The sequence below is a fragment of the Chiloscyllium punctatum genome, chromosome 27 (assembly GCF_047496795.1).
Source record: "Chiloscyllium punctatum isolate Juve2018m chromosome 27, sChiPun1.3, whole genome shotgun sequence".
Lineage (NCBI taxonomy): Eukaryota > Metazoa > Chordata > Chondrichthyes > Orectolobiformes > Hemiscylliidae > Chiloscyllium > Chiloscyllium punctatum.
Window position 1 is genome coordinate 11,978,122 of NC_092765.1, and position 15,168 is coordinate 11,993,289.

At 41.4% G+C, this 15,168-nt stretch overlaps 1 protein-coding gene across 11 annotated transcripts in view; it reads left to right on the forward strand.

Annotated features, from left to right (window-relative positions):
- LOC140453422 (nuclear receptor coactivator 7-like) overlaps positions 1–15,168 on the forward strand; it is a 115,124-nt gene that overhangs the window by 39,866 nt on the left and 60,090 nt on the right. For all 11 annotated transcript variants that reach the window (XM_072548079.1, XM_072548082.1, XM_072548076.1 and 8 more), the window contains 3 exons: positions 7,778–7,848; positions 7,937–8,044; positions 14,779–14,886. In XM_072548079.1, coding sequence (XP_072404180.1) covers positions 7,778–7,848; positions 7,937–8,044; positions 14,779–14,886 — 287 coding nt within the window. The remainder of the gene's footprint in view (positions 1–7,777; positions 7,849–7,936; positions 8,045–14,778; positions 14,887–15,168) is intronic.

Genomic DNA, 15,168 nt, shown 5'->3' on the forward strand with positions numbered 1-15,168 from the left:
TTATTGCATGCTTTCCACATCAATTAGGCAGCTGTTGCTATAGAAAGGATTTGGTACTCTCAGAAGAATGAGCAAGTAGGATAGCCACTGTAAAATCATATTTAATAGGATCTAAGAACACAATATGTTTTTAAACTATGCAGTCAATATACATGTGCTTAAATTTAATCTGAAAATTATTGTGATACAATTGCCTTGATATTTCTTTTGTTTTTGTAGATGTTTGGATGGCAGTGCCAGTAAGACTTAGTTCCATTCAGCGTACCTGTTCTCATTGTTATGTTTTTAACGTATAAATATTGGATAGCTCAATTGAATGAAGTATTGGACTGCAGGCAACTGGGTCCTGAATTCAGTTGCCTGCAGGACTCACTCAGCCATTTATTCTTTCAAAACTGATAAAATAATCTGTGTTAGAAATGGGTGATGAGGTGGATGGGGATGGGTGCGTACTTAATCAAAGCAGTTTGCTTTACAGACTGTGCACGGTTTCATAAGTATTGTCTTCAAGTACTTCTTGGGAGTTGGCAATAGAAACTAAACCCAGCACAGCCTAATACTACTAAATAGCTAGATAATATACTACGAAATACCAAGATAAAATACAAGTTAAATCTATTATCTCTTCAATAGATAGGTCTGTTAGACAATAGCAGAAGTCACACAATTGTTTTCTTAATGAGAACATCGCATGCATGCAAATATCTGTTAGATTGGTCTGGTCACATTTCTCTTACGACTACACAGCTGTTTGGCACCTGAATTTATCCAACTCAAGCAACACTACAGTTTGTACAAAAGCAAATTATATTGAACAGTAAACAATTCAAAGCTAAAGTGGCTGGCAACAGTTAAACATGTGAAGTCCTTCATATGGAGGGAAGTAAAAATCAAAAGCCAGTCTTGGCGTAAGCAATTTAGAAGGGAAGCATATCTTCCTTAGAGCAGGTTTTATTTTCCCTGTCATTGCTGCTCACTGACGGTAGTATCTTAATTTTAAGTACACATACAGAGGTAGTGGTCATTGGCAGGCTATTGTGGAAGTACCAGAGCCATATCGAGTCTTGCTCTCGCACAGCTGCACGGTTCTCTGGTTAGCTGCCTAAGTGAGTAACATGGCTGATTTTTTTGTCTTCATAACACAGCCATGAATTGAACTGAACCTTTGTACCAACATTGCCATGCTTGCGGGTGAAGTGCCAATCAAGTTGGCTGCTTTGTTCTGGAGGGTGTCAAGTTTCTTGAGTGTTGTTGGGGCTGCGGTCATCCAGGGAAGTGTGGAGTTTTCCATCACATTCCTGACTTGTGCCTTGTAGATGGTGGGTAGGCTTTAGGGAGTCAGGAGGTGAGTTACTGGCCACAGTATTCCGAGCCTCTGACCTGCTCTTGTAGTCACAGTGTTTATCTGATGAACTTGGGACATTTCATTATGTTAAAGGTATTATATAAATATAACTTGTTCTTGTTTTTATTGTAGGTAACCCTGATTTTAGATTTTAAAAACGCTAAAGATTGCAAGAAGAGGGGAAAGCTGATGAGGAGTTTCACAGGTCTTGAAAACAATGGGTTAATGCTAGGAATTAATTCAGTGAGGTTGATTTCATCAAAATGAGATGCACTGAAGAGAAAGAGCATGTAGACTGACTGCAGCTGAGCAAGAAAATCGCTTCTATATTTATAATACATTACGAGATCCATTTCTGACCAACACCAGAGGATAGTGAGATTATATTTGAAGGTATTCCGGTACATTTACTTATCTTTATTTACCAATGTGAAATATTTTCCTATAAATCAAGCCAAATTAGTCTCACTGGGGAAGATTTTGCTGCAACATATGGAGCAAAATTCCAAATCCATTTAAAAAAAATGTTACACTGAAGAAATGGGGTATAACAGATTGTGAAGTTGGACCCATGCCAGTTTTCCATTGTGTTGTGGTATGATCCCAGAACCACCTGATGAAGGAGCAGCGCTCTGAAGCTAGTGCTTCCAATTAAACCTGTTGGACTATAACCTGGTGTTGTGTGATTTTTAACTTTGTACACCTCAGTCCAACACCGGCATCTCCAAATCATGGTATGAACCTAATGGTGATGGATTGTGTTCAGAATAACTGAAAGCTTTCATAAAAGTGGAAAGAAGGGCAGTGGCAGTTAAACGTGCAGGATGTCCTCTGTAAGCACCATCCAGGTAACTGGTACCAATACCCATAGAAACTTTTAATAATCCAAAAGTTAATTGTATTTAAACAGAACTCAAGTCCCCACATTTCTATCTGAGAACTTTATTTAATTTGGCTACACCCTACTGAAGACTTCCTTTAATTATTTTATTAGGTCAGAGATGTTGTTGCACACCTCTTGAGCTGGTGGGACTTAAGCATGAGTCTGCTGGCTCAGATGTAGGGACATTATCATAGAGCAACAATAACCATTACCCCACAAATTACTAACTCCCCATATTTATACCACTAATTCAAACTTAATGAAGTCTAATTACTATATTTATCGCCTGTTCCGTCAATCCATTTAGTATCAGGCATTCCTTCAGAACATATTAGTTACTTTTAATTAAAGATCCATCCCACCCTGGCAATGTTTTTCTACAACCTCTACCATCGGGGAGAAGGTACAGAAGCCTGAACACATGCACCAGTCAGTTTCGAAACAGTTTCTACCCTACTGCTGTTAGAATATTGAATAGACTCACAAACTCTTAACACTTGCCTCTCCCTGTGTTTTTGGTTTTGTTGCTATTTACCTATTATTTACTTATCTAAGCTACTTAATTATGTGATTTGCCTGTGTTGCTCGCAAGACAAAGCTTTTCACTGTGCCTCAGCACATGTGACAATCAATTCAATTCAATCAATCTCTTCAGACACATAATGGTACACCTCATGGATCTGGTGTAACTTGAACCAACCTTCTCATCCAGAGATAAGGACACTACCACATTACCCACTTTCAGACCATATTAAGGATAACAAGCAACACTTTGCCTTGATAGCCAACACATGAGTTACCAAGTGTAAGGCTTTTCCACCATTTGCCTGTGGAATCAAAGATCCACCTTGTATTTCCTTTCCCATCATCTTTGTCCAATCACCTTGATAAAGGATTGAGAAGGCCTTTTTCATGCACTCCCACTATGCATGGATGTTCAGTCGCCAACATATATATAAGTCTGGACTTGGCCCCCGTGACTAATTGCCTTAATCTATGAAAATAAATTCTATTCACAGTTTTGCATTCTATTCTGGGTCTTAGCCAGTTACTTGAAAAATTTGCAGATGTTACAAAAATTCACTGTGGCTGAGAATGAGATTTATCAGAGTTATTGATAACAAGAAAGCTGTAGAGTTCAGGAATCTACCAGTCAGCTAGTCAGGTGGCCAGACATGTGTCAAATAGAATTCAATCCAAAGAAGTATGGGGTAATGCTTTTAGGAGGGGAAAAGAAGGAAAGGGAATAAAGAATAAATGATAAGGTAGAGAACAGAAGGACCTTGGGAGAGTGCATGTCCACACAACCCTGAAGGCAACATGACAGGTAGATAAGATTGTTAAGAATGCATCCTTTTCTTCACTAGCTGAAGCATGGGATACAAGACCAGGGCGGTTACGCTAGAACTGAATAATACACTGTTTAGGCCACATTGACAGTTCTGGTCCTGTATTGCAAAGGAGGGTACACAAGTCAGGGTACAGAGGAGAGGATGACGATGATTGCTAAGACTGAAGAATTTTAACTTGGAGGAAAATGGGCTAGGTGGGCGAAGATTTTTCCTTTGAAACAGAAGTAGCTGGGGGGAGAATTAATTGTAGTGTCCAAAATTATAAGGAACCCATGAAGGATGGAAAGAACTTATTCCCCATTGCAGATAGGTAAGCAACCAAGGTGTCAGAATTTAATTTGTTTTAAATGTACATCCTTAGGAATTGTGACATCTTGGCAAGGCAATCTTTCTTGTGACATCTTTCTTGCCAATCCCAATTTTCCTTGAACTGATTATTTTGCAAGGTCATATTAGAGTACATTTTAAGAGTCAACTGGATTAGTGTGAGTCTGGAGTCACATATACATCAGACAAAGCAAGAACAGCAGATTTCCTTTCCTAAAGGACATTAGTGAACCAAACGCATTTTTATGACAAGCAGTGATAGTTTCATGGTCACCATTTGTGACACTAGCTTTGCATTCCAGATGTTTTTAATTAAAATATATAAATTCTACCTGCTGCCATGGTAGGATTTAATACCATGTCTTCAGCGCATTAGCCTGGGCCTCGAAATGCGAGTCTTGGAATCTTACCATAAGATGATTGGAGGGGAACTGAGAAGTTTATTTTATTACAAAGAGGCTGGTGGCAGTCAACTTCACTGCAATGCTGGTAAAGACAGAAATCCACATTGGAATGAGAAAATATTGGGATCTGCGCTGGAAGGAGCATTACCTGCAAGGCCACAGGCCATGCATTAGAAGTGGATCAGTACAATCATGATAGGCTGAAAGGACTTTTATGCCCTGAATTTTAAAAATTCCATGAACTGTGATTTCCACAAATAGATGATTGTCAGTCTGATATTGTTTGTTAGGGAAATAATAACATATTGTTAATACAGCTTGTGAATGTAGTGAGTAGGCTTTCCTCAAAGCTGGCTGGGTATAAATATAGAATATGCAGAGAGGAAAAACTTAGCAAGAAAGACTGTATTCCTAAAACTGCATGCCCTTATTTTTCTGTCTCTTTATCCAAAAGATACTTCAAGCCTGGACAGTACAAATGAAGATTTATACCATTCCATTCATTAATGGACTTGGGAGCAGGAGTAGGCTATTCAAGTATGTTCAGACATGTTATAACATCTTGTGAAGCATGTAGGACCTGAACAGGACCTTTGGCCTAGAGGCTCCACAATAGCTTTAAAAACAAGAAGAATGAACCACACCCATAGAGAATGAAATTTGATTTTAGTGCCTTGGACCACTTAGCTACACAACCATTACAGATTTTAAATCCATCACCTTCACCACTAGGCCAGAACAATAAGGCCTGCCATTCAATTAGATCATAACTAATTTGTGCATCAGCTCTAATTGACTGACTCTATATCCTTTACAAGACATAAAAAAATCCCTGAATATCAGTTTTGAGAGCTCCAATTGTCCTGGCATCTATAGCTTTGTTGAGGAGATAATTCTAGATTTCCGCTTGACCTTGTGTGGTAAAGGGACGGCTGGAAAGTGGGAAGCCTTCAGAAATGAGATAACGAGAATCCAGAGAAAGTATATTCCTGTCCGGGTGCAAGGAAAGGCTGGTAGGTATAGGGAATGCTGGATGACTAAAGAAATTGAGGGTTTGGTTAAGAAAAAGAAGGAAGCATATGTCAGGTATAGACAGGATAGATTGAGTGAATCCTTAGAAGAGTCGAAAGGAACTAGGAGTGTACTTAAGAGGGAAATCAGGAGGGCAAAAAGGGGACATGAGATAGTTTTGGCAAATAGAATTAACGAGAATCCAAAGAGATTTTACAAATACATTAAGGACAAAAGGGTAATGAGGGAGAGAATAGGGCCCCTTAAAGATCAGCAAGACGGCCTTTGTGTGGAGCCGCAGAAAATGGAGGAGATACTAAATAAGTATTTTGCATCAGTATTTACTGTGGAAAAGGTTATGGAAGATATAGACTGCAGGGAAATGGATGGTGACATCTTGTAAAATGTCCATATTACAGAGGAGGAAGTGCTGGATGTCTTGAAACACATAAAAGTAGATAAATCCCCAGGACCTGATCAGGTGTACCCTAGAACTCTGTGGGAAGCTAGAGAAGTGATTGCTGGGCCTCTTGCTGAGATATTTGTATCATCGATAGTTACAGGTGAGGTGCCAGAAGACTGGAGGTTGGCTAACGTGGTGCCATTGTTTAAGAAGGGTGGCAAGGACAAGCCAGGGAACTATAGAACAGTGAGCCTGACATCGGTGGTGGGCAAGTTGTTGGAGGGAGTCCTGAGGAACAGGATGTACATGTATTTGGAAAGGCAGGGACTGATTAGGGATAGTCAGCATGGCTTTGTGCATGGGAAATCATATCTCACAAACTTGATTGAGTTTTTTGAGGAAGTAACAAAGAAGATTGATGAGGGCAGATCAGTAGATGTGATCTATATGGACTTTAGTAAGGCATTCAACAAAGTTCCCCATGGGAGATTGATTAGCAAGGTTAGATCTCACAGAATACAGGGAGAACTAGCCATTTGGATACAGAACTGGCTCAAAGGTAGAAGACAGAGGGTGGTGGTGGTGGACGGTTATTTTTCAGACTGGAGGCCTGTGACCAGTGGAGTGCCACAAGGATCGGTGTTGGGTTCTCTACTTTTTGTCATTTACATAAATGATTTGGACGCGAGCATAAGAGGTACCATTAGTAAGTTTGCAGATGACATCAAAATTGAAAGTGTAGTGGACAGCAAAGAAGGTTACCTCAGCTTACAACAGGATCTGGATCAGATGGGCCAATGAACCGAGAAGTGGCAGATGGAGTTTAATTCAGATAAATGTGAGGTGCTGCATTTTGGGAAAGTAAATCTTAGCAGGACTTATACACTTAATGGTAAGGTCCTAGGGAGTGTTGCTGAACAAAGAGACCTTGGAGTGCAGGTTCATAGCTCCTTGAAAGTGGAATCGCAGGTAGATAGGATAGTGAAGAAGGCTGGAACTGGAACTGACAACCGGAAGCGGCAGGCACAAATCACTATAAATGCCGGAGGAAACATCACTGAAGCGCTTCACAGGAGGCTCCCAAGCACTGAGGATGTCACCTAGACAGGGGACAAAACGTCTGCAACACAAATTCCCAGCTCGGCGAACAGAACCACAACAGTGAAGAAGGTGTTTGGTATGCTTTCCCTTATTGGTCAGAGTATTGAGGACGGTTGTTGGGAGGTCATGTTGCGGCTGTACAGGATATTGGTTAGGCCACTGTTGGAATATTGTGTGCAATTCTGGTCTCCTTCCTATCGGAAGGATGTTGTGAAACTTGAAAGGGTTCAGAAAATATTTACAAGAATGTTGCCAGGGTTGGAGGATTTGACCTATAGGCAGAGGCTGAACAGGCTGGGGCTGTTTTCCCTGGAGCGTCGGAGGCTGAGAGGTGACCTTATCGAGGTTTACAAAATTATGAGGGGCATGGATAGGATAAATAGACAAAGTCTTTTCCCTGGGGTGGGGGAGTCCAGAACTAGAGGGTATAGGTTCAGGGTGAGAGAGGAAAGATATAAAAGAGACCTCCAGGGCAACTTTTTCATACAGAGGGTGGTACAGGTATGGAATGAGCTGCCAGAGGGAGTGGTGGAGGCTGGTAAAATTACAACATTTAAGAGGCATTTGGGTGGGTTTATGAATAGGAAGGGTTTGGAAGGATATGGGCTGGGTGCTGGCAGGTGGGACTAGATTGGGTTGGAATATCTGGTTGGCATGATGGGTTGGACCGAAGGGTCAGTTTTCATGCTGTACATCTCTATGACTCCAAATGATCTAAATTAAACAAATGGAGAATAAAGAGGTATATTTTTGGTCAGGAAAAAATAGTTTCCCACGTTTACCCTTCTAAATCCTTTAACATTTTGAACACCTTGCAGAGGTCATCCCTCCAATATCTGTACTCAAAGCTATGTTTGGACAGAAAATCACATGAGTTGGCCTTTTTGCCCAAAGTGACAAACCTCATCTGATTATTTATTTGTAACTGTATTTTCTTTCAAAATCCTTCAGAACATAAAAGTGAAGAGAAAAATGGTCGAACATTAGTCCAAGAGAAACCAGTGGGCACTATGGAATACAGAGTAGGTATTCTCCAATTCTAATACTTACTTTGCCTATTTTTATCATGAGCATTACAGATGAAGTTACTGTGTGTGGTTCTTTTTACAGGCAGGGGTGGAGGACACACTGTGTAGCATAGCCCTGAAGTTCAACAGTACACCAAATCAACTGGTGAAATTAAACAAGTTGTATTCACAAAGTATTGTTCCCGGGCAGGTATGTGAATGGTTACTGACAAGAAGAACTATACATCTAGGAAATCCCAATGAAGAGCGGGAACCTTTCTGCATATAGTAGTTTGGTGTGTTGTCATCTTTTTCTTGAATTCTCTGACTGAAGGCAGGTCAGATTCTCAATGCTATGACCTTAATCATGGATAGGAACAAAAGGCAGACACCATATCTGCCTCAGCCAAGATGGGGTAATTGAACCTCATGCTATTGACATTAATCTGATCCAGACCAGCCATACTACCAACTGAGTAAACTGGCTCCCCAAAGGGGTCTGAGTTGCTGGCAATATACACTTTTATGTGCATGTTGTAGCTTGCATCTGTGGATAATGAAAATAGAGTTTCCAATTTCTTTCCATTGTATGGCTGACCAAGTATCTTTCTTGCTCTTACTGCCTCCTGTGGCATGTTGGAAGGATTCATAATCTGATATTTTTTTGCCACATTGCAAACAAATCTTTCCATTACCATCAATCCTGGAGTAGAACCTAAACGCAGAGCTTCGGTTTCAGAGGCAGGGAGCTACCAATGGTGCCACAAGACCACCTAAACAATGTCTTAACAAAAACAAAATGAGTTTGTTTCCTGTTGAACATTAACGCATCTGTTTACAGTATTCTAATGTGAGTGCATAACAGGGGAGAAACCATTTCTCTGATCTATTTCATATGTATTTAACCGTTTACTATTAAGGCACATTTTTTCCAATCCTAACCCCCAAAATATGTAGCTTCTTTCTTCAAATGTGATGAGCAAACTGTGTTGAATTAAAGTTTGAATTTTAACAGTTTAAAATCCAAATTCTGATGCATTATGGTGCATACAATCACACCTATACACTCCCACAGTTGTTAATTGTAACCATGGTTACCTACAGAAATCATGGAATACAGTGGCGGAATTAACAATTGAAACAGCGCTTAGGGGCTAAATTTTCAAAGGGGATGGGTCCTGTAAACTACAAGACTGAGCATCAGTCCAGTTTCTCCACCCATTCCAAATGTCACCTGGGTTTGAGGCTGGCCAGGTCAACTGCTCTCACAAAGTGGGCAAGCGGTTAGGCTGATTAAGAACCTTATTAACAAGGGATAAAGGATGTGGGATTTTCCAAAAACCTCAATTTTCCCAACCTCAGCACCAAACTAGGGTACCACTGCTCCAGGTATGCTGACAGCGTTCCCTTACTTGCTTGGGGAAGACACAGCTAAAAGACTGGCCGATTTTTTTGTACTTTTTTAATTAAAGTTTTAAAAAGGGACTGAAAAGACACTTCCTTGTTGAATCAACCTCTCAGCTATTTCCTTTTTATTACATCAAGTGCGCTGAAGAAAGTCTTTCAATGGTCTTCTAGCTGTGAGCCTACTTGAGCTGTTCCCATTTAGGGCTATGACACTGATCCCTGCCTAAAATATGCAGAAGAATGCTCAGAAGTAAAATTTAACCTGGTCAATCTCTTCCCAATCAGCTGGGATGGTGGGAAGAGTGATGTATGAGAACCATTCACTAAAAAAGTTTTTACTAGAACTCAGTTCATGTTCCACCAGAGTCACTTGGCTCCTCCCCACAACCTTGATCCAGTCTCGAGATCCAGAGCTGAGAGCCAAAGAAGAGTCAAGAGATACTGCCTTCAACAGTTTCTTGATGCAGTCAGAGAGGTCACGAGGTCACACATTTGGCAGTTGCTTTACCCAAAACACTATTCGGGTAGTGTCTCCCATCCATCCTCCTCCTTTAACCAAAAAAGAAGTTCTGTGCGTCGGTTGGTAAGGTGACAAGTGTTTTCTTTCGTGTTTCATTTGTTTGTTTTTCTGGCACTCTATTTGGAAATTTAGAATAGCGGGAATGGAGGTTAGGGCAGTTGAATGTCCTCCTTCAGTATGTGGGAGGTAAGGGTCACTTCTCATGTCCCTGCTTACTTGATTTGTGAGAAGTGCACCCAACTCCAGCTCCTCAAGAACTCTGTTAGGAAACTGGAGCCGGAACTGGATGAACATCGGATCATTCAGAAGGCAGAGGGGTTTATTGAGAGGAATTACAAGGAGGTAGTTACTCCACAGCCACATGAAGAAGGTAAATGGGTTACTGTCAGGGATAGGAAAGGGAACAGGCAGGCAGTGCAGGGATCTCCTTGGTGTTTCCCCTCAACAACAAGTATACCATTTTGGATACTGTTGCAGGGGACGACTTACCAGGGGTAAGAAATGGGGCACAGGTCTCTGGCACAGAATTTGTCCCTGTTGCTCAGAGGGAAAAGGGGAAGATGAACAGAGCTTTAGTCACTGGGGACTCCATAGTTAGGGGGATAGATAGGAGGTTTTGTGGGAACGAGAAAGACTCATGATTGGTGTGTTGCCTCCCAGATGCCAGGGTTCATGATGTCTCTGATCATGTTTTCAGGATCCTTGAGGGGGAGGTGGAGGGGGAGCAGTCCCAAGTCGTGGTCTACATAGGCACCAACAACATATATAGGAAGAAAGGTGGGGATCTAAGGCAGAATTTCAGGGAGCTAAGGTGGAAGCTTAGAGCTAGAACAGAGTTGTTATCTCTGGTTTGTTGCCCGTGCCACATGCTAGCGAAGTGAGGAACAGGGAGAGAGTGGAGCTGAACACATGGCTGCAGGAATGGTGGATGAGGCAGGGTTTTGGATTCTTGGATAATTAGAGCTCTTTCTGGAGAGGGTGGGACCTCTACAATCAGGATGGTCTTCACCTGAACCAGAGGGGTACCAATATCCTGCAGGGGATCTTTGCTAATGCTGTTTGCGGGGAGGGTTAAACTAATGCAGCAGGGGATGGAAACCTGAATTGTAGTTCCAGTGTACAGGAGGTTGAGGGTAGTGAGGTCAGGGATAGATTTACAAGGTTGCGAGAGGGCAATCAGGATGTTGGTTTGAAATGTGTGTACTTCAATGCCAGGAGCATCCAGAATAAGGTGGGTGAACTTGCAGCATTGGTTGGTACCTGGGATTTCAATGTTGTGGCCATTTCAGAGACATGGCTAGAGGAGGGACAGGAATGGTTGTTGCAGATTCCAGGATTTAGATGTTTCAGCAAGAACTGCAAGATGGTAAAAGAGGCTGGGGTGTGGCATTGTTAATCAAGGGTAGTATTACAGCAGTTGAGATAACGTTTGAGGACTCATCCACTGAGATAGTTTGGGCTGAGGTTAGAAACAGGAAAGGAGAGGTCACCCTGTTGGGAGTTTTCTGAAGGCCTCCGAATTGTTCCAGAGATGTAGAGGAAAGGATAGCAAAGATGATTCTCGATAGGAGCAAGAGTAACAGGGTAGTTGTTATGGGGGACTTTAACTTCCCCAATATTGACTGGGAATATTATAGTTCAAGTAGTTTAGATGGGTCAGTTTTTGTTCAATGTGTGCAGGAGGGTTTTCTGATGTATGTAGATGTTTTCTGAGACAGTATGTAGACAGGCCAACAAGGGGCGATGCCATATTGGATTTGGTACTGGGGAATGAACCCAGCCAGGTGTTAGATTTGGAGTTAGATGAGCACTTTGGTGATAGTGACCATAATTCGGTATGTTTGCAATAGCAATGGACAAGGATAGGTATATACTGCAGGAAAAGAGGTATAACTGGGACAAAGGCAATTATGATGTGATTGGGCAAGATTTAGGATGCGTAGGATGGGGAAGGAAACTGCAGGGGTTGGACACTCTTGAAATGTGGAGCTTATTCAAGGAACAGCTACTGGGTTCATTGATAAGTATATACCTATCAGGCAGGGAGGTAGTTGTCGAGAGAAGGAGCCATGGTTTACTAAAGAAGTTGAAGCTCTTGTCAAGAGGAAGAGGAAGGCTTATGTGAGGATGAGTCAAGATTATAGTGGTGCTGGAAAAGCACAGCAGATCAGGCAGCATCCGAGGAGCTGCTGGGCTTTTCCAGCACCCCTCTAATCTTGGCTCTGATCTCCAGCATCTGCAGTCTTCATTTTTGTCTTATGTGAGGATGAGGCATGAAGGCTCAGTTAGGGGGCTTGAGGGTTATAAGTTAACCAGAAAATATCTAAAGACAAGGCAAAGAAGAGCCAGAAGGGGACATGAGAAGTTGTTGGTGGATAGGATCAAGGAAAACCCTAAGGCCTTCGATAGGTATATCAGGAATAAAAGAATGACTAGAGTAAGATTAGGACCAATCAAAGATAGCAGTGGGAACTTATGTATGGAATCTGAGGACATAGGGGAAGTGCTTAATGAATACTTTTCATCAGTATTCACATTGGAAAAGGGCAATGTTAGTGAGAATATGGAGATACAGGCTACAAGATTAGATGGGATTGCGGTTGACAAAGAGGAGGTTTTTGCAATTTTGGAAGATCTGAAAATAAATAAGATCCCTAGGCTGGATGGGATTTATCCTCAGATTCTCTGGAAAGCTAGGGAGGAGATTGCAGAGCCTTTGGCTTTAATCTTTATGTCATCATTGTCGACTGGAGTAGTGGCAGAAGACTGGAGGACAGCAAATATTGTTCCCTTGTTCAAGAAGGGGAGTCAGGACAAGCCTGGTAATTATAGGCCAGCAAGCCTTACTTCAGTTGTGGATAAGGTGTTGGAAAGGGTTATAAGAGATAGGATTCACAACCATCTGGAAAGGAATAATTTGATTAGGAATAGTCAACATGGTTTTGTGAAGGGCAGGTCGTACCTCACTAACCTTATTGAGTTCTATGAGAGAATGACAAAATAGGTGGATTAAGGTAAAGATGTTGATGTGGTGTATACGAATTTCGGAAAGGTGTTTGATACGGTTCCAAATGGTAAGCTATTGCACAAAATACAGAGTTTTGGGATTGAAGGTGATTTAGCAGTTTGGATCAGAAATTGGCTAGCTGAAAGAAGACAGAGGGTGGTGGTTGATGGAAAATGTACATCCTAGAGTTACCAGTGGTGTGCCGCAAGGATCTATTTTGGGGCCACTGCTGTTTGTCATTTTTATAAATGATCTGGAGGTGGGCAGAGAAAGATGGGTTAATAAATTTGCAAATGACACTCAGGTAGGCAGAGTTGTGGATAGTGCTGAAGGATGCTGTGGGTTACAGAGGGACATAGATAAAATGCAGAGCTGGGCTGAGAAGTGGTAAATGGAGTTTAATGCGGAAAAGTATGAGATAGTTCATTTTGGAAGAAGTAACAGGAATGCAGAGTACTGGGCTAATGGTAGAATTCTTGGCAGTGTAGATGAACAAAGAGATCTCGGTGTCCAGGTGGATAAATCCCCGAAAGTTGCCACCCAGGTTGATTTGGAGATGCCAGTGTTGGACTGGGGTGTACAAAGTTAAAAATCACACAACACCAGGTTATAGTCCAACAGGTTTAATTGGAAGCACATTAGCTTTCGGAGCGTCGCTCCTTCATCAGGTGGTAGTGGAGGGCTCAATCCTAACACATAGAATTTATAGCAAACATTTACAGTGTGATGTAACTGAAATTATACATTGAAAAATTGATTGTCTGTTAAGCCTTTCATCTGTTAGAATACCGTGATAGTTTCACTTCTTAACAGGCTTAACAGACAATCAATTTTTCAATGTATAATTTCAGTTACATCACACTGTAAATTTTTGCTATAAATTCTGTGTTAGGATTGAGCCCTCCACTACCACCTGATGAAGGAGCGACGCTCCGAAAGCTCGTGTGCTTCCAATTAAACCTGTTGGTCTTTAACCTGGTGTTGTGTGATTTTTAACTTTGGCCACCCAGGTTGATAGGGTTGTTAAAAAGGCATATGGTGTGTGGTGTTTATTGGTAGGGGGATTGAGTTTCGGAGCCACAAGGTCATGCTCCAGCTGTACAAAGTACTGGTAAGGCCGCACCTGGAGTATTGCATGCAGTTCTGGTCATTGCATTATAGGAAGGATGTGGAAGCTTTGGAAAGGATTGAGAGGAGATTTACTAGGATGTTGCCTTTTATGGAAGGAAGGTCTTATGAGGAAATGTCGAGGGAACTGAGGCTGTTTTCATTGGAGAGAAGAAGGTTGAGAGGTGACTTAATCGAGACATATAAGATAATCAGAGGGTTAGATAGAGTGGACAGAGAGCCTTTTTCCTCGAATGGTGAAGGCTAACATGAGGGGACATAGCTTTAAATTGAGGGATGATAGATTTAGGACAGATATCAGGGGTAGTTTCTATACTCATAGGGTAGTAGGGCCGTGGAACGACCTGCTTGCAACCCCAGTAGTAGACTCACCAACAATAAGGGCATTACGTATGGATAGTAATGGAACGGTATAGGTTAGATGAGCATCAGATTGATTTCGCAGGTCGGCGCAACATAGAGAGTTGAAGGGCCTGTACTGTGCTGTAACGTCTTATGTTCTAACATCAAAGCAGCATCCAACTGGGTAAAGGAACAGGAGAGGACTATCACTGTTGTGGAGGATAAATGCCAATCCATTCTGCTAGGATGAATGATTTCTTACACAGAATTACATTGGAATTATAATGTTAAAAGTAGTAAATTCATACCAAAACTGGACAGCTTCCTCACTATTTTACTTGAGGTAGTTTTAGTCAATTAGTTAAAGGAGTACTTAAGCAAATGTAAGCATAGTGGATAAATGTACTTCCCAATACCATGAAGTGGTGACTATTAAACAGAGTAGAGCTTCCACCTGCATCAGTTCCACCTCACTTGGAAAATAATTTTATGCACAAACTCTAATAATTAATGAAATCTGAAACAAGACTTTTTCCTGCAGCAACTGTATGTTCCTGATCCAGGATTGAGTGAAGACAGCTCCATATCCTCAAGTCCCAGGCAGTCACAGACTCTTTCTTCATCAGATGTAGAATATGTCAAACTTTCGGTGAGTATTACCCAGCAAATAGAAAAGTACATAACTGCAATGTCTAGTTATATTTGTCTCATGGTTAGGCTTTATGCTTCTGTAGGATATGTTTGTCACGTTTGAAAAGCAGCTTGTAAAATCTCAAAAAGGACGGAGAAAAAGCAGTATAACTTGAACAACCTTTGCGGGGAAGAGATGAAATGGTGAAAACACAAACCTGGTAGCTGTTTAGAAAGGACTGGATAAATTATTATCTGTAAAGTGTACATACGAAGCTATTAGTTGGAGAATAATGATAAG